This window comes from Sorghum bicolor, chromosome 1 (assembly GCF_000003195.3).
Source record: "Sorghum bicolor cultivar BTx623 chromosome 1, Sorghum_bicolor_NCBIv3, whole genome shotgun sequence".
NCBI classification, from domain to species: domain Eukaryota; kingdom Viridiplantae; phylum Streptophyta; class Magnoliopsida; order Poales; family Poaceae; genus Sorghum; species Sorghum bicolor.
Genome location: NC_012870.2, coordinates 66,831,387 through 66,852,973, shown reverse-complemented (window position 1 = coordinate 66,852,973; position 21,587 = coordinate 66,831,387). Strand labels below are relative to the sequence as shown.

General features: G+C 43.1%; 3 protein-coding genes across 4 annotated transcripts; 2 read left to right on the top strand and 1 right to left on the bottom strand.

The window, feature by feature from the left end:
- Window positions 2,092–5,179, top strand: LOC8083662 (macro domain-containing protein VPA0103). The gene is made up of 7 exons (XM_002467855.2): window positions 2,092–2,408; window positions 3,737–3,785; window positions 3,875–3,977; window positions 4,092–4,187; window positions 4,276–4,350; window positions 4,463–4,532; window positions 4,732–5,179. Exons 1-7 carry the CDS (start codon window positions 2,169–2,171, stop codon window positions 4,813–4,815), a joined length of 717 nt encoding a protein of 238 aa, XP_002467900.2. The 5' UTR covers window positions 2,092–2,168; the 3' UTR covers window positions 4,816–5,179.
- Window positions 6,350–8,656, bottom strand: LOC8082332 (reticulon-like protein B16). Its single transcript, XM_002465264.2, has 5 exons — window positions 8,333–8,656; window positions 7,578–7,758; window positions 7,347–7,488; window positions 7,200–7,269; window positions 6,350–7,035 (listed from the first exon to the last, which is right to left on the bottom strand). Exons 1-5 carry the CDS (start codon window positions 8,457–8,459, stop codon window positions 6,869–6,871), a joined length of 687 nt encoding a protein of 228 aa, XP_002465309.1. The 5' UTR covers window positions 8,460–8,656; the 3' UTR covers window positions 6,350–6,868.
- LOC8083661 lies at window positions 12,059–19,695 on the top strand. 2 transcript variants are annotated; one of them, XM_021447142.1, is made up of 10 exons: window positions 12,059–12,593; window positions 14,815–15,000; window positions 15,224–15,316; window positions 15,706–15,888; window positions 15,985–16,087; window positions 16,175–16,360; window positions 16,589–17,706; window positions 18,017–19,017; window positions 19,305–19,367; window positions 19,453–19,695. In XM_021447142.1, exons 1-10 carry the CDS (start codon window positions 12,390–12,392, stop codon window positions 19,469–19,471), a joined length of 3,156 nt encoding a protein of 1,051 aa, XP_021302817.1. In that variant the 5' UTR covers window positions 12,059–12,389; the 3' UTR covers window positions 19,472–19,695. The 2 variants fall into 2 exon arrangements, with proteins under 2 accessions (XP_021302817.1, XP_021302818.1); XM_021447143.1 differs by lacking the exon at window positions 12,059–12,593 and adding an exon at window positions 13,556–13,765 and having other exon boundaries at window positions 14,815–15,316.

Genomic DNA, 21,587 nt, shown 5'->3' with positions numbered 1-21,587 from the left:
GCTCATTTACATTATGTGGAACCTGTGGAAGGAAAGGAATATGACAATTTTCGAAAACGAGTACAAAACGTCAAAATAGGTTGCCTATCTAGCTCTTAAAGATATTATTCAGAGACGTAGGGCCATGTGTAGTGTGGAGTAAATCAAGTGAGTGGTGGTCCTGTGTGTCGACTGTGTGACCGGTGTTTGAGTTGGTCTATGACCGGGTTTTTTTGGCACCTTGGGTGTTTATACATAAGACTCTATTTTTTTAATCGAGTGGTAGAGCTCTTGTCTTAAAAAAATATTGGATTATAACTGAGCTAAAGTGATTTAAGTTTAGCTTTTAAATTCTAGCCAACTAAACTTTAGACTATACGACGATGTTAACTACTTTTGGATTTGGGATAACTAATTTGGGATTTGGGATACGTCTGATGTCCCATGCAAACCGGTGTCATCCCGCCCAGTGCGTCCCCTGCTGCTGTTGTCTATTGATTTTAAATCGTCTAATTGATATTAGTTGAAATGTTATCAATCCGACTAATCATGACTATTTGAGACTAATTGTTCTGCATAACTAATCGGACACTGATGAACCCAACTAATCACAATTAGGACGAGTTGATAACCTTGCTCCTGTCTACCTCGATATGCCTTCTTTGCTCTAGTTGCTGAACTTCTCTCTAGCTGGTATCCCCAGCAGCGGTAGCTTGTAAACACATTTGCTTTTTAATAAAAAAACAGAGACTTTCTCCTTTCAAAAAGGCTTCTATTATTTGAAAAGCACATGTTAATGCTTATTTGTATATTAGCTTATCATGTGTAAGTATTCGGAGAGCCATGCTTGTTAGCTTCTTTCTTTTCTTCTTTTGTTGCTTATTACTTGTTTTTTTCTTTGAGACATAGATACTCATATATACAAACACATACTTACCCATGAACACACATACACACATTGTATCTCTATGAGGACATCTGAAGGACTGAGTTAGACGAGCAAATCTCGTGATCGACGGTTAACCTGCTGTTTAGATCCTGAAATAAATTTAGGAAGATCAAAATGATCTATTTTCAGCGCTACTTTAACAGTATTTTTCGCGAAGCAACAATATTTTTCTTATAATAAATCAGCAGCAACTAAATTTCAGCAAAATGAACAGGTAAGTTATATTTTCTCTTCAGTGGCAAAATTTCATGAACTTTCGATGGCAGATATGTAACCGGAGACAATGTCAAAAACTTGAACATCCAGTTTGGTTACAAATTGACTCCCGGTTCCTTCCACTCTCTAAGAATATTGTCGCAAAGCCTCCCTAAGTAAAGTAGAAAAAGATAACTAGCATGTTCAAGTCGAAGCTAACGTCACTGAATACTGAACCTGCAACTTCTCCAATTCTACTCCCGGTCGCTGTCATCCGCCAAGACAAATTTGCTGTAGCAGTCACCAAACTACTAGCAACAATAAAGAATAAACCCTAAGTACTTCAATTGTACTCCCCAAGATTTACCAACTAAATATAATATACTCCCTTCATACAAGAAAGTCGTTTCGGATAATGACACGGTCTCGAAAGCTTAACTTTGACTTCTTATTTTTATAAAAATATTTATCAAAAAGTGGTATATGTATAATTTTATGAAAGTATTTTTCAAGATAAATCTATTCATATGGTTTTCATATTTCCAAATTTAACAACTTAAACATTATTCATGATTTATATTCCTAATGTTTGACCCAAACCTTATCCAAAACGACTTCCTTTATGAGTATGGAGGGAGTATAATACATAATTATAGATAGAAACTACAAGTGTATGCATAGCTTTGTAGTCTGACAACAACTTTTGCAGAAAATATATCTTTCAATGTCTTAGCTCATGTTTATGAGCCTGTTCGCTTTCACTTGAGCTTGAGTTTGAATTTATCTGTCGAATCTGTTAATCATTCAATAATATTTTCTTATGGCTTTCAGCCAAGCGAATAGGCTCTAGATGGACAGTGCAGCTTTAACCGCAGGCTCTTAAGTTGACCATCGTCTGAAGGCTCTAGAGGTTAGCCCACGAAACATGGGCCTTCCAACATTTTTCGTACTCCTACCAGCTTCAGCCTAAACGCGGCCCCGTGCAGCGTTTTTTTTTTCTTTTCACTTCCGTGCAGCGTTTGTTGGGGGAACTTGACTCACACCAATGTCGCGTGCGTCCACTAGATTTTTCCTGACGCGGTCGCTGCTCCCACTTCCCCTCCTCCCCCCAAAGTGGCAGCGGCGGCGGGGTAGCATTCGCGCTACGAGGGCTGTTGCCATGGCGGCCTCGGGGTTCGGCGGCAGCGAGGCGTTCCGGCTCTCGGCCGCGCCGGGGGCCGGCACACTGAAGCTGCACAAGGGCGACATCACCCTCTGGTCCGTCGACGGCGCCACCGACGCCATCGTACGCTACTCCGTTTGTTTCTCGTTTCCCGTTCTATCGTTTGTGTTTGCGGTTAGAGCGCGATCCCTTACATGCTTAGTGATTGTCTGATTGGATTGGTGTCAATGATGAGCGCGGGCGTACTTGTGCCAGTACCTGCAGTTTCTAGATCGGTTTTCTGATACTATCTAGTTAACTTGGGAGGCCATTTTGATTCCACAAGCCAGCTTAAGGCCTGTTTGGATCCATTAGCTGCTTATAGTTAGCTAGCTAATTAGCTAGTTTGGTCCAAGTAGTGAAACCGTTATTAGTTGGGTATTCAGCTAACAATTAGCTAAACTATTAGTTAGACCTGCTAATAATTAGCTCCTTGGATCCAAACAGGGCGTTGCTGAGTTTTAGATCAGAGGTCAATGAGACTAGTACTTAGATGCGCTTTATTTTTATTCAATCCAAATCTGTTGCTTCTGTGAATAAATGATTGCATTGTCCTTCTCCGTGTGTGGGCATATGTTTTATTTCGATGTTATCCTCTTGCTAACTGAAGCTTCGATCGATGACTATGTAGATGCTTTACAATTTTCTGTCTGCAGCCTTAGCTTTTGGAAAATGGAAACATTCAGATGTCACTTTGATTGAATCTGGTTTGAGTGGCCTGATTTTCACGGAGAAAATTCCGGATAAAAAATTCTAAACCAAGTATATTCATATGATCAGTTGCTAACCTAGATGGAATATTATGATAAGATAAGGTTTCTATATCTATGAGCCTTCAAAGTTTAACTGAAACTTCAGATAGATGTAATCATGTCACTCCCCGCAGAATATCTAAATTTAGAAACAAAGGGCTTAGCCTTATCAGGTATCATCTTATGAGAGGAGCTACTCTAGCTTGGTGCGCCCACCTGGTTCAATATATCTTGTACATTATCACTACATTGTCACCAGGGGGTGAATCTGGCAAAATGAGACACTGGGGTTCTACTTGGGTCATGAACTAAACAAAAGATCAATATATATAGGGTTAGCTAAAAACTGTCAAGCTCGGCGGACCCCGACGGTATACTGTAGATCCACACCTCATCTTCACCTATTTAGAGGAGTACAGAATGGTTGATATTTTTAAATTTTCTATGCTGTATCAAGCTCTTCTGATGTGTAATCATATTCCCAAACAATTCCGTGGCTACTTTGATGCATGATATGTTGCTCTTGTTATAAATTAGGATGCTGATTTGAATTGGGCTCTAATGCGTTTTTTGTTAACATAGACTGCACAAATTTCTTAAAGCAATACTCTCTGTATGCGATCAAAAACTGAGGAATGTAACCAGCATTTATTTTGGCAGGTTAATGCTGCTAATGAGCGAATGTTAGGTGGCGGAGGTGTGGATGGAGGTAACATGTAATAAGTACTTTCGAGAATTGTTATAGTTCAACCCATTGTTTATGGACTATCCCATATTAACTTGAAACCCCTATCTCAGCTATACATCGAGCTGCTGGACCAGAGCTAGTGCAAGCATGCCGTAAAGTTCCAGAGGTCAAACCAGGAGTTCGTTGCCCTACTGGAGAAGCTAGGATTACTCCGTTCGTACTTAGTACCTTATGTACTCATTTTGATTGTTTCATAAGTCAGAGTGCTCAATTCTAAACTTTATGTATCGCTTACACATCCCTTTGCCCAATATTAAATGTGAGCAGTGCTTTCGAGCTTCCTGTCTCTCGAGTGATTCACACTGTTGGGCCCATATATGATATGGACAAGCATCCTGAGGTGTCATTAAAGAAGGCCTATGAGTAAAGCTCTCTTCAAATTTTAAAAGAAATTCTGTGCTGGTTACTGAACCAGTGAAAAACTATCCTGAACTCCATATACTAATTGCAGAAATAGCTTGAAGCTTGCTAAAGATAATGGCATTCAGTACATCGCATTCCCTGCTATATCTTGTGGTGTTTTTCGGTATGTGCCAAGTTTTAGTTTTCAATCATTTACCTACCTTTGGTGCACTCAGCTTTTTTTCCCATTTCAGGATTTAATTTTTAAATAGTAACTTGACTTGGATCTTATGCAGTTATCCTCCCAAGGAAGCATCAAAAGTAGCTGTTTCTACTGCACAACAATTTTCAGAGGATATCAAAGAGGTTAGGTGTAGTTCTGCTCCTAATTTTTTCATGGTCTAGTACGATACTTCTCTAGTATGTTAGAATTCAATTCTCAAAATTTCATTGTTAGAGGAAAATACAGACCTTTAGTTCTTGAGAACTGGACAAACAGTAATGATCATGCTTGTTTTTGTAAGTGTTTGACAATTATCTTGATTGGTATGAATTATTTGTGCAGGTGCATTTTGTTCTGTTTTCAGATGACCTTTACAATATTTGGCACGAGACTGCTCAGGAGTTGCTATCACAGTTTCAGAAATGAATGGTCTATATGTTGTTGTCTAGTGTTGAGATGTGAGCGCTGTAGGCAGTTTCCCTGATGTAACAAAATGAGTGTATCAAGCAACATTTTAATCTTGAACCAATGTATTGCACTTGTGGTATGATGCTGAATAAGGTTTGGCAATACCGAGCACTTGCAACTGTCAGTCATCTTATTTGATCATGGAGGGAAGAACTAGTACCTGTCAGATTTAATAGAAATTACTTGTGAAATAATGCCAGGTTCTGTTTTTTAGGGGGTAACATATTCGGACAGCATTATAATTTTGAACCATGTATTGTACTTGTGCTACAATGTTGTATGAGCAAGGTTTGGCAATACCGAGCAATCATGAAGGGAAGAACTAGTACCTGTCAGATTTAACAGAAATTACTTGCGAAATGATACCAGGTTCTATATTTTTATCTTTTTTATGGAATTTTATATTTTTATCTTTGTCGGGGGTGGGGTGGGGTGGTGTTAACATGTTCTGGGCTGACTTTTTTATTTTTATCTTTGTCAGGGGTGAGTTGGGGTGGGAGGTGTTAACATGTTCCGGGCTGACTTCTGAGTGAGACATAGTCAGCCTATTCATAACATCTTTGAATTACTCCTTTCATCCCACCGCCATTCTCACTGTACTATTTTCTCCTTTCCACAACACAAAGTATCATTCTCACTTTTCTTGAGAAGTTAAACAATTTTAACTTTGACCATTAGTATTTATAGTGTATAACTAGTATCATTGGATGAGTTAATGAATTAATATTGCTAATATTTTCTATAAACCTAATTAAATTTAAGAAAGTTTGATCCGCACGTATCTCATTTTGGGATGACGAGAGTAAGCCATAATAGTAAGTCATAATGTAGAATAGAGCTGCACCGAGTGAAAGTACCTTTGCAGTAGATTCAGTCTAACGACACAAAACCTAATGTCTTTGAGAAGCAGATTTACCATTGCATTGCTAGTACCTGCTATTGCACAAACTTATATGTAACGCCCCATCCTATTAGTAGCCCGTAGTAGTTGTGAAGTGGGCTCAAGTGGCTTATGTATGATTGTGGTTGGTGGGTTTAGTATCACCTTGTTGTTCCAAATGTAATATCTTTGAGTTAACCTTTTTACACGAGGTGTAAGAAAGTTGCTAGTATGCAATCTCGTTCCACGTGCGAAGTTGGGCCATGTATGTAATTTTTAGACACGGAGTTGGGCCATATAAGCCATTTTTAGATCAGACAGGGGGTGTTACGGGTTAAAGAAGAAAAACAATAAAACAGAGGTTCTAGATGTAAGGTGTTACCGATGGTATCGGAGCATTAACCCTTGTTGCATGTGCCTGTGGAGAAATATACCAAGGGATAGTATTGGACATCCACCACATATATGTGTTGAGGTACCGAGAGCGTCGGCCCTTAAGGGGGGTATAAGCCTTATCGCTCCAAACGTAGCACTTTCGGATTAACCCTTTTATACGAAGCAAAGACGAATGTGGGTTAACCCTTTTACATGAAGCAATAACGAAAGTGTAAGTGAGATAATACACATATGCACTTGTTGCTCTAAACTAGCACCTTTGGGTTAACCCTTTTACACAAAGCGAGGATGAAAGTGTAAGGCGAGGTGCTACGCATACACTTGTCATTCCAAGCATAACACCTCTGGATTAACCCTTTTACATGAAGTGAGGATGAAAGTGTAAGCAAAATGCTATATGTATACATGCCCATTTCATGCACAGAGCTAGACCATATAAGCAGTTTTTTGACACAGGACATTACATTATACCACTTCATTTTCACATTTCCATGACATTTGCTTTTGTTATTTTTAACAACATTTAGCCAATTTGTTGATTAAAGAGCTAACACAGAAAGCTATACCTTTTAATTTCATCCCAAACCTTATTGCCCAAGAGTACATTGCAACGGTATCTACTGTAGGTTTCGTGCTTTTTTCTGGTTTCCTAACTCTCTAGTTTCACACCTTTTAAGGTCTAAGAATATAGATACAATAATACTTGACTAGCTTAGCGAGCTCCTGTTTCGAGTATCAATCCTCTTTATCTCTGATAAACCTTCTCGGTAGTCTGCTGATCACATTCTCATCAACTATCTTGTAATGCCTCGATATGTTCCGGTGGACCATCCCAGCATACCTATCAACAGGCCGCTGGTATTTGTTGTACAATGCAGGTATAGTGACCAATGCAATGGTTCCTGTCATGCACCCATTATAATATTAGCAATAAAATTCACAAAAAAAAAATCAAGACAAAACAGAGATAAGATTCTGCCTGCACTTTGGTAGTACTGTCCGAGTGTCTCTATATTCCTAAATGTGTAAGGAACAAAATGTAAAGTATGACCTGTGCAGGATATACCTATGTAAGCAAGAGTGATTGACGAGCAGAAATTTCCAATAACAGATAACAGCCAAAGAACAAGCACAACCTGTGAAGAGAATTTTCTGTCTCAGCAACGGCAGGAATACGGAATAATCAAAACAAAGTACATGCATGACAGCGAACCTGGAAAAATAGTCGGAAGTCCTTGCCAAGAGTAATGTCATGCGCTATCATCAGCATGTTGTTAACTTTAACACGGAATGAAGCCGCAGCATTGCTAACCATCTCCTCTGATAAAACTAACTCAGGTAGTGGCCTAGGCTGCCTGCAAATAGTTAAACCAGTATGATAACTGCATATAGGCAACTTGATCGTAATTTGAGATCGAATGGAAGGAGGATTTGGGTTGCTTACCTATTTAGCAGTCCAGCTATTTTAACCCGTAAGAACTGCAGAACTATCAAGATGAGAAATATATCACAGCAAATAGTTAATAATGATAGTCCAGACTTCTCAAACAACCACCATGCCACAGTAGCACCAAATATAACACCAATTGTAACACGCCCTCGCCTCCATAAGATGATATCAGCAGCTGGAAATGGAAATTAACATTAGCATGAACAAGACAATTATATGTTCTGTTGCACTTTAATAAGGCATAAAAGTAGCACCATTTACCCATCACTAAATTAAAATTGACCATCTGGGATCAAGTACAACAGTTGTGCGCTTTACGACCCAATTGGACCCAAATTGAAATGTTACCTATTCCAACATGACTCTATCTTTCAAATCCGTTCGTAATTGCAGCAATTATCAAGTCAAATTTCAGCACAAGTATTTCGAGCCCTATTGAGTTCACAACAACAACTATAATTCCAGTTAAAACAGCACGATATTCTCTGATTGCAAGCACCCTAGCTTCCGAACCATGAGGCAGTCTAAAGTTTCGAACTAAACTATACCGAACATAACCTTTGCTTGTAGTTGCACAAATCAAAACCTCAGCGAGCCACCATTTCCCAGTACTGGCCGAGACTGCATCCACGTAACGACATCACTAACCAATCCGCGCTGCTAATCGCACGGACATGACAACAGGGCGCAGAACCTATCGCGATTCGCAAACCGGGGCACGGGGAGTTCGAGGGAGGAGAGCAGCAGACCTTTCCCGCCGCCGGCTATCTGGTGGACGGAGAACCTGTACCCACCGGCGCCGCCTGAGCTGCAGGGGTCGGCGGAGCCCTCGATCCCGCCGTTGGCGGCGGCCTCCACCCCGCCGGCAGCGTCCATGCGGGAGCCTAGGGTCCGCGGGCAGAGGAGACGACGCGAGACGTTCTGGTGATGGGAACAATCCGGGGGAGGACCGAGGACGGGAAGGGTGGGGAAGACGGGAGCAGTTCGATCCTCCTCCCACGACGCGGCGGCGGTAGGACCCAAGCGAACGAGGTCAGCACGAGTGCGCCGCCATTCTTTATTCTTTCCTCGTTTTTTTCCCGTTAATTAAGCTAATTTGTGATGATTAATTGGGCCGTTGGATGATTAGCGGGACCGTCCTTTCGGCGTAGACGTCTGGTACCGCCCACGGAAACGCCACAAGGCCCACGGCACTTGCGGCATCTGCTCGCGTGGCACTCCCACAAGGCCTTGATGGAGGCTACAACATTTTATCTTCTCTTAAATCCTGAATCCAACCTCTCAAAGAATGAACTCCAGTGTGTTACGAGGCTGTGTCTCACGCCGACAGTGGAAGATCTGAGCTCATCTTTGCCAAATCAAAGTGTACAGTTGAGGTTGTAACATCAGAAGCGATATCATGAAAAGCAGGAAGATATATGCTTTAATGAGGGCGTGATTGATTGCCGATCTAGGCTCATGGGAAGCAAGTCGAAATCGTACACTTTGCTCTGTTTTGTAACTTAGTCTAGATAGTGGATGATCATCATTGTATTGATTGCATGCATCCATCAGAGTTTTGGGTGTCGATCTAACACATGAGCCCATGCACCATGCATGCATCAAAGGCATCCTAGCTCGCGTGGGAACGAGAAATCGAGAAGACGAGGCGTGCAGAATGGAGAATGAGAAAGGAATGGAACAAAGTAGGCAAATGATGCGAGGCAGAGAACCAAACAAGACCGAAATGCATCGCACAGTGTTGGATGACCATTTGGACGGTCCAAGTAGGACAACCAATCACACTCTAAAAATCTTTGGACGTTTAGGAAGATGTTGGTTGAGACTCCTTTAGGTTTCTCAATGTTGGATGTTGCTGGCGATTGCTTTTTGTATCTCGAGGAGATATGGGCATGATGTAACATTAGCCTTGGTTTCATAAAGGATGAAAACAAATCTGTTGCCTAAAAAAGTGATGTCGACCCTCACAAAGGCCTAATAAATCTTATGTTACAATAGTGAAATTTGTAGTACACGTTGACCTTTCATTGTGCCATATGTCATTTAAAAATCTCAGTCATTAGATCTCCAGCAACAATCCATCAAACCACCAAACTATAGTAGAGTTTCCACGATGTATTGACCCCTTGACACTATCCTGTGCCGTGTCTTCGACCTCTCAACATGGCGCATCCAATCCTCCTTACAGCGGGTATCCATGATCATTGTTGTCTCCCCACGTCCCCATCCTCGCAGCAGCTGCTGCTCTGATGGCAATGAGCGTGGGCAAACATGGTGGAAGGAGAAGCAACATGCAGTGGTTACCAAGGTGTAGCTCATGAGCTAAGGCCAATGTCCGTGAGCCTCTCTCTCTCTCTCTCTGAGTGAAGCTATGTGACACCCTTTATTAATTATCAAATAGGATTATATCGTTTACAAGATTCTCAAGGATAAAATTAGGGAGTTTATCGATCCAAATACGAAATTCTTTTGCTGGTAAAGCTGCTTTCGTTAACTCGTGTGTCACCTTATTTACTTCCCGATCGCACTTCGATATTGCTTCAAAGTTGTGCCATAACTAGAAACATTCATCAAAGATTAGCGCCCCCGCTATAGATGAGATGCCCATTTCATAGTGTCCACGACCTCCGTGCAATCTGAATGAACAATGAAGGCGTTGCATCCGATCTGTTGAGCAAGTAGCACTCCTTTCAGCGCCATTGCTTCCGCCATTGGGGCATCAACCACATGCTCCCTATAAGTGTATAAGAGCCTGCAACGAAGGAGCCATCACAATCCGTTATGACGATGCATGTCCGCGAGCTGCTCTTGCTAGGCCAGCGGCCTGCAAACGCATATGTTTCCAGGTCAGTTCCAGCAGAGTACCAAATCACGGCCAGCGTGCGGAGGTGAATGGCGATGCTGGGCCTGGTCGTGGTCTACTTGCCTGGAGGACTTGGAAATTGGAGTACATGTTGGGCCGGTACAAGTACTGCTGCGTCAAAGTCAGGACCGCGTCTCTATTGAGATACTGTTACGTTTCTTACAGCGACCTCTCGTACACAACCCTAGTGGGTCTGTGAATGATCGAAAAATCTGACTAAAAACCGCGTTTTGATCATAAGAACAAATCTCACTCAGAACAAAAAAAAAAATCTATGGCTTCTTCGGCGGGGCATGTGTATTTTTTCTTGCGTTGCTTTAATTTGTCTGCCCTTGTTGGTTTTTCCAACTACGGATGAGGTGATAAGGACGGGCCGTTCGGCAGTTAGTGCTCCAACGGAATCCACTACGCGCCCACGCCTCTTGGCTCTTGCCTCCTCATCGCCTCCGTGGGATGATACCAAGAACGGCATCACTGAACGCAGCGCGCGCACGCACGCATCGTCTGCAAGTGGCAAGGATGCATGGTCCACGCCGCGCTTTTGTCCGGTTCGCTCGACGGGACCTGGTAGCCCCTTTGTTTCTTGACCGTTTCCTCTACCACCCATCAGGCCCCCCACCTCCGATCCTGTGGCCGCGCTCTCTCTTCCCTCTCCAGCCCGGCGGCGGCGAGACACACACACGCCAGCGTGGGGGGACCAGACCTCCGGCGCCCTCCACGGCTCCACCTCCCAGCTAGTTTGCGAGAGGACGTGAAACACGGCTCGGCACGGTCTCGCGTGGCTGGCGGCGGCGTCGTCCTCGGCCGTGCCCGGAACGCAGCAGAGTGTCTGATGTGGCCGCAACCACAACCGCAACGACCTGCGCTGAGCGAAACGAGAAGAAATGAAGTAGTACGTGCGGACAAGTCGAGGACACGTGATTCGTCGGTGACGGGGAGCCGTGGCCCTGCGGGGGTGCGTCGAGTTGCCAGTGCCAGTGGTCAGCGGGCGCTCTCCGTGCACTCGCACTCGGCGGCGAACGTTCCACAGGCCGTACGTCAGTGGATCCCGCACCTCGCAACAATGCAACCGGCAGTCGCGCGCCGCCGTTCGAGAAGACCCAATGCGGGCTGCGTGGACGTCGCGTCGCGGTGCATCGGTGGCATGTTCTGCTTCTGCAGGGTTGCTGTGCGGTTGTAACGGAGCAACACCACACCGATCCCGTCCCATGTGCGGTTGTAACGGAACCGTAGTCAAAAGTGTTCACATCGCATCGAGTGGCGGCACGTCGGCTCGGCCGGCCGGGCCCACGCCAGTCTATTCAGTCCAGCACATTTCCGTCGTCCGCAGCCCGCCGCAGCGCAGGGAACTAGGGAAGGGACAGGGACAGGGAGGAACCCACGGGCCGGGCCTATAGGCCGGCCCGCAAGGCAGGCCAGCTGCCAGCGAGATTGCGAGGAGCTGCCACGACGACAGCACCCACCCCACTGGCCACCCCCTGGCCACTCTACCGCAAACGGATACCGGTCCAACTCACCAGCCCCAACGCGCACACGCGAGCTCTCACGCGCTATAAAATCCTGGATCCAGATAGGGACGGCCCGTCAGGCCCAAGGAGGATCCCTTGCCCTGCCCCACCACCACCGCCTCCGCCTCCTCGTCGTGCGCGTTGGCTGGCGTTTGTTTTCTTCACGCCCGCAGGTTTGCTGTTTCTTCTCCGCGGCCGCGCGCGTCCGACGCGGGGCACTCTCGCCTACCTACCCATCCCACACACACACACCCGCCTCGGGAAAACCCAAGCACCGCCCCTCGCACTCGCGCTCCCCACTCACTCACTCACTCATCGTAACGGCTCGGCAAAAACCCCAGGACGCGGTGAAAATTCCCCCGCACTCCCCATCCGTTTCGTTTCTCCCCCAATTGCGCATGGCCGCCGCGAGGAGGTAGCGGGCGCTCACCGGGGATGGCGGCGGGAGGGAGGGGCAAGCTGGCGGCGGCGGCGGCGGCGGAGGATGCGGCGGCGGTTCCCGCGGGGGGCGTGGCGGTGGCGGGGGCCGCGGCGGACGAGGTGGTGCGGCGCGTAAGGCCCACGGAGGCCTCCGAGCGCCGCCGCGCGGACGTCGTCGACTACGCGCGGAGGCTCGTCGGCTCCGCGCTCGGATGCGAGGTGCGTTTTGTGCGTTCACACTCTAGAGCGCCGGGCCGCTCCCGTCCGCGCGCGCGCGGGGCGACTCTGCGTCCTGGAGTTTCGGTTGTGCTTTCTTCGGCTAGCGACTAGTCATCGTCGATGTTTTCTTCCTCCTCCGTGGATAATAAAAGGGTTTCGTACTCCTATGCTGCCCCCCTGACATGTATGGGGATTCTAGTCCGTCTGTTTACCTTTACATCCAGCTCCAATCGGGAGCAGTTTTGTTTTCTTCATTCACTTTGGTTTTGGTTTGTTTAGTCTTGTTCCATCGCTTTCCAAGGGATTTGACACTTGATTATTCGTTTGGTTTGTACGGATCTGGATTATAACTCGTAAACTATTTGCTCGCGGCGCGTCGTAATTGTTCTGTTTCAAAAAAAAAAAACTCGTGCTAGCCTTAACGAGTTGGGGATCGCTTCTGTTGTGTATCTGGACTATCTGTTCTCGCATGGATCAAATTTTGATGATAGTTTATTCTCCCATGGACTATCTGTTCAGCTGTTCCCAATTGTTTGGCCTCGCATTACTGGGGAGCTTTTTCTGCGAGACTGACTGTGAACTTTTTTTTTGTATAGTTTATTATGGACACGGGACAGCCGGACAGGCTCTGTCTTGCGTTCTTTTCTTGAGCAAAACTCAAGGAGGCGTTTCTGTGCTGTTGATTAGAAAGTTTCGTGAAGCATTGAAAATCTTCTTTTCTGTGGGTGCAGTAGTCAGCAGAGTAGGGTTTTTTTTTTCTGGAAAAAGTAGAGACAGACTTTTCTTGCTTATGGAAAAAAAGAAGAAGATAAAAACATTTTTTGTTGTTGTTAATGGCTGTGTTTCTGCCCGTGATTGCCTGCTTTACTAGCTGGCAGCAGTGTCCGCTTCGAGCTGTACATATCTATCAAACCATCAATGTTGACTCGTCCACGTGGAATTACTGAATAGCTTGGCAACCGAGGAATGCTGTAGTGGAATCTTCCTGGCATGTTGACTACATTTTTCGGAGGATTTGACACAGCAGGATAGAGACTCTGCCTTGCACCGACGGCTGCCTGCCAACGTCCTGCTTTGAATTGTGCTCAGATGTCCCTAGAGCGCTTTGTTGGAACAGTTTAATTGTTATTCACTGATGAAAGTTCAGAGGGTCCGCTGTGTCGTACTTTGAGGTTTGCACACAGGCTTGGCCTTGTTTAGTTCGCAAAAATTTTCAAGATTTCCCGTCGCATCGAATCTTTGGTCGCATGCATGGAGCATTAAATATAGATAAAAATAAAAACTAATTGCACAGTTTATCTGTAATTTGTGAGATGAATCTTTTGAGCCTAGTTACTCTATGATTGGACAATGTTTGTCAAATAAAAACGAAAGTGCTACAGTAGCCAAAAACCAAAGTTTTTGCCAACTGAACAAGGCCTTATAGTATGAAAGTTCCTCACTCGGCTGTCCGCACCCACCACCTAGTATGGTAGATCTTGAGAACTGGCCCCTTATTTGTTGGTATTCAGCCGATCACTTTTAATGTGTACGAGATGTCTCTTTATTAGCTGGATTTCCTTAGAGCATGTGGCTGCTATAGCATACAGCCATTAGTCCTAGAGTTGTAGCTATGTTATGGTGTTTCTTCTAGCATTTGTCAATAATTGCGGGCTTGTTCCTTGCAAAAATTTTGCAAGATGGAGATGACTGCCTTTGCTTAATTACCATCACGTGACTTGTTATGACCTCATGGGAGGCATATGTACGATGGTGCATTTTTGTCGGCTACAAACAAACTTGTGCCACCTAGAGGCTAGACCGCTAGAGTCAAATAGAGAACATTTCAAGATGCCTTGTGGAATTCTACCATTTCTTTAATCGTGGCTGTTAACTGAAGTATCGTCAGTATATTAATATTTGGTCCTTCTTCATGAGAATGTCTTGTTAAACACCTGTGCAATATCACTTCCAGACTATCCTCTTGGAGATGCAAGTTATATCTTACACTTTCTTTTCTCAAAAAGCATCCGGCAAGAAGTTTTCCAGACTTTTATTAATGTAGAAGTTTACCTTAGGCTTTATCTATTGCAATGCACGTTGATGATTTTGACTTTTGACAGACTATTTTGCTATCAGTATAATGCCTTTCTATCTCATGTAGAACCGTGTGTTGAACCTTTTGGCATATAGGTTTTATATATATGTAATAACTATCACTTGTTTGCTATATATTGCTCAGGTTTTTGCATTTGGATCAGTTCCACTGAAGACTTACCTTCCTGATGGGGATATTGATCTAACTGTCCTTGGAAATACATCTTATGATAGTACTTTGGTTAATGATGTTTACTGCATTCTTGAGTCTGAGGAGCAGAATAGTGATGCTGAATTCATAGTGAAGAACTTGGAACGAATTGATGCTGAGGTTCATTCTCCTGTATACACTTCCTGTACCTTCCTAGTGATTCATTGTGGATGGTTGTTTAGGCAATCTATGATATTGTAATCTGATCTCTTACTTGGCATTTCCATTCTACTCACGTGATAGTTAAACTGAAAGCTATGTGTCTCCCATCTTTCTCTTTGACATGTTATTTTTATTGTTTTATGCGTACCCATCTAATTATCGGAAATTCATGTCCATCCAGGTCAGGCTCATTAAATGCACTATTGGAAATATTATAATTGATATCTCATTCAACCAAACTGGCGGGATCTGTGCACTCTGCTTCCTTGAGCTGGTGATTAACGCATTTTATTTTGTGGAAATCATATTTCAAGCATACACTCTTGTTCACTTCAATGTTAACAAGTCATCCGACTAATTGTGAATTTGCGATTAGTTGGGCTGATCGGTGCCAGGGCGATCAGCTATGCACTATGGTCAGTCACAGTTAGTCGCGGTTAATCACGAGTAATCACGATTAGTCATGCCAATCGGTTCCATGGCGACTAGGATCGATTAGATGATTTGATAACATTGCTTCACTTCAAAGGCTTTCTAGTTAAATAAGCACTTAGCTCATTGAATCTGTGGGTTGTTCAACATAGGTTTCTTGTGTTGTCTAAGTCTACTATCATTTTATTACCATAATAAGTCATAGCAAGTAAATGATCATTCCTTCGTCAGGTTGATCGTAAAGTTGGAAAAAACCATCTATTTAAGAGGAGCATCATATTGATCAAGGCATGGTGCTATTATGAAAGTCGCCTACTAGGAGCTCATCATGGACTTATATCAACCTATGCACTGGAAGTACTTATCCTTTACATATTCAATCTATTCCACAAATCTCTCCACAGCCCTCTGGAGGTATGTACTAAAAGATGTACTTATTTCAGACATATTTACTCATTACATAATAGAAAAGCTCATGTCTTTGTCGTTTCCCTGTGTCTTTATTAATAGGTTCTTTATAGGTTTCTGGAATATTTTAGCAAGTTTGACTGGGACAACTATTGCATAAGTTTAAATGGCCCTGTTGCTTTGTCGTCTTTGCCAAACTTAACTGGTGGGTTACCTTTCAATATTTTCATTGGCAGAGCAATGTATTGAGGCCTATTCTCTAAGTTATCTCTAAAATTTATTCTGCTTGCAGTTGAAGCTACAATTACACATACCAGTGACTTATTGTTTGACAAAGAATTCCTCAAGAGCTCCATGGATAAAGCAACTGTACCTCCAAAAAATTCTGATTCATGCTATACGAGGTTTCGTCCTAAACATCTAAACATAGTTGATCCACTGAAGGAGCACAACAATCTTGGCAGAAGTGTCAACAGAGGTTTGAATTTGAACTAACCAAGATTTGCATATTACTCTTTCCTAAGTTTTCCTATACAGCATTTTCTATCCAAAAACATATAGAAACACGTAAGCTTGCTCAGGCATCACAACTGGTTAAGCTGTGCTGCTGCATGTATGCATAATTGCATAAACCCGTATGTGTAGCTAGCTAGCATTGTGTTTGCCTGACCTCATCTTCTTAATTTAGAATGTTGATTTTGTGCAGCTAGCTTTAATCGTATTCGAACAGCTTTCTTATATGGTGCTCGAAAGCTTGGTCATATTCTCATGTTACCATCAGAAGTTATTCCTGATGAAATTTATGGGTTTTTCAAAAACACTTTGGAAAGGAATGGAATAGGGGTAAGACCAGATATTGGTAGCAATTTTTCTTTTCATCCTTCCTTTGATACTGCCGAGGCTATTTTCAAAGATATATCAAGTATGAAGATTTCTGATGGTGAAGATGAGAACATAACTTCTTGTCATCTTTCAAAGAGCTTGGGTGATAAGAACTTATATGTTGGAACAAATGGACCTACACATTTGAGTAGGTGTTCTCCAGGAGTCCATAACACTGCATTAAGTATTGATTTAAGTACAAGATCATCCCATTTTGTCCATAATGCACCAAAACTACATTCGTTTTGCCAAGATGACAGTCATGCTGACAGTGCAAAATGTTACTTGGATCATGGAATGGAGCAGGTATCTGCTAAAGCCTTTTCCATAGATGATAAGACATCAATGCAGTCACAAGTTTCTGTGAGCAACCCATCACTATTGAGCACCTCTGCTGCTGTCAATGCTTCAGAACTTGCCACCAAACAGAAAAATTGGAGTGCTACCTATGTGGGAAAACAACATTTTCCTCCCTCACCATCAAGTTTGCCAGATCTTTCAGGGGATCTGGATTCACAATTTAGATGCCTGCGTCAAGTTCAATACCACCTCGAATACTTGTTTGATGGGTTTTTGCAGTCTGTTCAGGAAGCATCCTCTGCTGATAAGTTTCACAGCCCTGCTTGCAGTATCTTCTTGGGCAGAGATGCAGCATCGCCGAAGTTACAGTTGCTTTCACCTGCTCAAAGCAATGGAAGGGATTCGTCTCCTGTTTCTTGTTCTCAGAGCACAGAATGTGTCTCCCAGCATTCACAGAATGAACGCCCATGGGATATGGCTAATCAGCAGAGTGTCTCGTTGCCCTCTGGAACTGATGTTCCACCCAATGGAGTCTTGCCATCTTCTTGTGCTGATTCAGAGGTTTCTTCTGTTTCATGGTTTCATGGCTCTGATGATAGCGCTATGATGTATGGAAATGGAATGGACACATACTTTACAAAGGTATTGAAATGTTTTTTCCCAATATCTGATCTCTTGTCTGTGTGTCTAGTTACCAGCAACTTGGTACTCTTCTCCTTTTTTCACAACTGAGTGATGATTTTTTGGTTTGTGAACTTGTTAGTTTCAAGAAAAAAAAGTGTTTAGTCCAGTTTGACCATTTCCATTCTTTTGTTAATTGACCTGCTGCCTATCCTAACTTCAGTTGAACCAGTTAGTTCGTGACATTAATTGGTACATTTCAATGAAAATGTGCCTGTTAATATATTAAGATCAAGACTTACAGCTTTGTTTCTTTTTGCTGGTTTGCCAGAGCTGTTATACTCACAGGGAGAGATTGACATCATCAAGAGAGAATGGGAAAATAGCGCCAAATCAATCAGTGACATATAAAAGCAACCAGAAGTCAGCTCCAGGAGCAAGATTTGTGTCTTGCAAGGAGCAAGCTGCCCTAGACAGTAGAACCAAAGAAACAATAATAGGTCAAGCTTTGAAGATGCATGGATACATTCAATCAGACAGGAAAATTGTTGAAAAGCTCAGTTGCCATACGCAAAAGGAATTTGTCCGGCATGACAATGAAGCAAGACAATTATCAAAGTACAACCAGGATGTCTGCTTGAACAAGAACTTCTTGCAAAACCGATATCATGATACTGACATGGAGTCTACACGAGCTCCCAGAGCAACATATCAGATGCTTAAATATCAACCATTTAAGATTCAAAATACTACAGAGAGTGATAGAGCTAGCCTAAGCAAGAACTTGCCCAGAAAGCACAGTTCTGGCACTTGGAAAGAGTATGAGATACTTGACTGGCCCACAAAGCAGAGACCAATTTGTGAGCCACTGAAGCTAGAAAACAGACGACATGTCTGGGATTGCAGAAAGAAGACATCAGCTGGAAAACAAAATTGCAATAATCATAAGGATTCCCCGTCTTTTGTAAGAGGTGCAGTGCCATGCAGCCACACAGCAAGCACTCCAACTGGTTTAGAGGAGGAGGTTAATTCAAACAAAATCGTTGACAATGGAAGTAAAGTGAGGCCAATCCTGCCAGGGGTATTGCTTTCTTGTCATGACATCAATAGCCAAGAGAGGCATCCATCATCTAATGCTCCTCAATCATACTTACCTGCTGCAAATGGTCGACCACTGGAGACTATAGAGTTTGGATCTTTGGGACCTTTTGCACTGCCTTTATCCACATTGAAATCAAACGGAGCTACTAACACACAAACTACAAGTAAGGTGTTTACAGATGCCTCTCCATTTGTGTTACAGAGGTCCAGGGCTTCAGCAACTGAAAACAGGTAATTTCCAAGTGTTTAGTTCATAGCATCGAATTATATGTAGTGTACAGTCTGCATCCCTGCAAGTAATATATTTTAGGCATGAAATTAAATGTGAGATAAATATGATTGGTGTAGTATATGGGGATAGGGAACATAGGGACTGTCACGGAAGACCAATGGGTCTGTCTCTAGCATCCAGATTTGCTGTTATATGTGATCCTGAATTCCATGCACTTTACGCTACAATGGTTACAGCTCTGTCCTCATATGAAGCATCCCGATAGCTGAATTTTCTGTTGTTTCAGGCCCCCGGGACTTTGCAAAGTGGGAGACGAGGATGAATTCCCACCTCTTAGAGCTGGGATCCGGTGAGAACTTATATATAGGTCATACAGACGGATACAACTGATCATAGAGTTAGCAAAAGGAGCTGACCAGTTGAGCTTTGTGCAGAATTTTCTTGGGCGCATAGGTATGAGGATTGCAGTGACATAGTAGCCTATAATCCTATACCCTGTAAAATCTCGTCGGCACCTTATCAATCTCTGTCTTTTTTTTCCCCCGTAGTTGTGTCTATAGTTACACCCAGCAAGGTTTATACAGCTAATGTTCAGTAGTATAACTTAGCAAGGAGAAAGATCAGGTAACAAAATACTTGCGTTTACCGTATGCCAATTGGCTATCGCCCTGTTTCAAGTCTTCGTGCCTTTACTTTTTCTTTGCGTCACGGCAGTATATGACGAAAATTCGTAAAAGCACGTATCAGCTGTCGTGAAATTCTGACTGAAATGTCTGTTCAGCTCATACAGGCCCATTTTCAATCTCACCTGACATCAAGAAAATCACCGTTCTGTCCAAAATAAGGCCCTGTTTAGTTCCCCACCAAAAAAAATTTCATCCATCCTATCGAATCTTTGAACACATGCATGGAACATTAAATGTAAATAAAAAAATAAACTAATTACACAGTTTGGTTGAAAATCGCGAGACGAATCTTTTAAGCCTAGTTAGTCCATGATTAGCCTTAAGTGCTACAGTAACCCACATGTGCTAATGACAGATTAATTATAGTTAATAGATTTGTCTTGCAGTTTCCTGATGAGCTATGTAATTTGTTTTTTTATTAGTTTTTAAAAACCCCTCCCGACATCCTTCCGACATATCCGATGTGACATCCAAAAATTTTTCATTCACAATCTAAACAGATCCTAATTATGATTAAAAAGCTCCTTCTGACAAGGGCTGCAACACTGCTTTTCGGACTGTAAAAAGCGTGATCATCCTCTGCTGGGGCCTGGGGTCGAAAGGCAGAGCAGCAGACTGCAGTACACCGTTTCACCAATCAGGCAATCAAGCTCTGATCTGATCGTTCGGACGTTCAGGCAGCCGAAAGGCAGACGGCAGAGCTGCAGGTCTGCAGCCCATAGCCCACCGTTTCACCAATCCAGCAACTCTGACGGAGTGGTGGTCGATCAGACGGTGAAACAACCCTGCCGGGCGTTCCCATGTTTCAACGCTGCCATGAGCCCATGCCAAACATTTCAGTTCTTCTCAAACCTCATGCATCACCGATCCCTTTGTTTTTGGGTTGCTAACTACTTTAGCTTTTAGCTCACCTAAAGAAAGCGGCTGTGAAACTTCATGACCTGACGTTAACTCTGACTATATAACACTAAAAAACAACCACCCCCAACCTTCCACAGCATCCTCTACTTGATCACGTCAATACAATTGCTTCTCTTATCTGACTGTTGACGTTAACTTATCCCATTGAAAAACTAACAAGATACTATTTTCAGTTACCTCATAGAGTTTTCCTTATATTGGACCGCATGGTTGATTTTAAAACTGGACCTATTTAAGTGTCAACATTAACCTTGCTAAACTCGTTTTTTCCTTATCTTATACTCCTATAAAGCTAAACATCACTATCTATTTCTTTCAATATGCAAACTATCCAACTAAGCAATCCACTATCACACACAATTATAAAAATCTACTGGCCCATGCAATTGTAGTGTCCACATCAAGACATTATATTTCTCTCAATATGTAAGTAGTTCAACTAAGCAATGCACTATCACACACAACTAAAATTCACTATTCATACAATTGTAATGTCTACGTCAGCAAGACACATGTTTGTCCACGTCATCATGTCATGTAATCCACCGTATTCTCGCAGCAACATGCGGTGTATTCTCCTAGTTATAATTGGTCTGACAGCTCATACATGTTCGTTTGTCTGAAAACTTATTACTGAAAATATTATTTGCTGATTTATTATGAAAGAAAAACATTGTTGAATGGCCGAAAGATTAAGCGAAAATTGTGTGCACCATCTTTCTTTCTTTTTTTTTCATATGTCCGGTGCCTGAGAGCTCCTGTTTCTTTTAAAAGGGAAAAGAGAATGTTTATCTCTTATAGCAGCATAGAAACTCCTCTCCTTTGAACGAGTTGGCTATCCAAACACCGAAGCCCACTACATTCACTGTGTCACCGACCGATCACAGCACGGCACAGACCGATGAGCTAGCTATTATCTTTTCCTACTACAGTCTACAATGGCAAGCACTGCACAATCCACA

Excerpts from the sequence above, each read along its gene's own strand:
- LOC8083662 (XM_002467855.2), top strand. The coding sequence starts at position 2,169 with ATGTCGCGTGCGTCCACTAGATTTTTCCTGACGCGGTCGCTGCTCCCA. Across the intron at positions 4,188-4,275 it reads TCATTAAAGAAGGCCTATGA|AAATAGCTTGAAGCTTGCTA; the intron begins GTAAAGCTCTCT and ends TACTAATTGCAG. Across the intron at positions 4,533-4,731 it reads TTTCAGAGGATATCAAAGAG|GTGCATTTTGTTCTGTTTTC; the intron begins GTTAGGTGTAGT and ends TTATTTGTGCAG.
- LOC8082332 (XM_002465264.2), bottom strand. The coding sequence starts at position 8,459 with ATGGACGCTGCCGGCGGGGTGGAGGCCGCCGCCAACGGCGGGATCGAG. Across the intron at positions 7,489-7,577 it reads ATAGCTGGACTGCTAAATAG|GCAGCCTAGGCCACTACCTG; the intron begins GTAAGCAACCCA and ends AACTATTTGCAG. Across the intron at positions 7,036-7,199 it reads AATCACTCTTGCTTACATAG|GAACCATTGCATTGGTCACT; the intron begins GTATATCCTGCA and ends GGTGCATGACAG.
- LOC8083661 (XM_021447142.1), top strand. The coding sequence starts at position 12,390 with ATGGCGGCGGGAGGGAGGGGCAAGCTGGCGGCGGCGGCGGCGGCGGAG. Across the intron at positions 15,317-15,705 it reads CACTCTGCTTCCTTGAGCTG|GTTGATCGTAAAGTTGGAAA; the intron begins GTGATTAACGCA and ends TTCCTTCGTCAG. Across the intron at positions 19,018-19,304 it reads GCTTCAGCAACTGAAAACAG|GCCCCCGGGACTTTGCAAAG; the intron begins GTAATTTCCAAG and ends CTGTTGTTTCAG.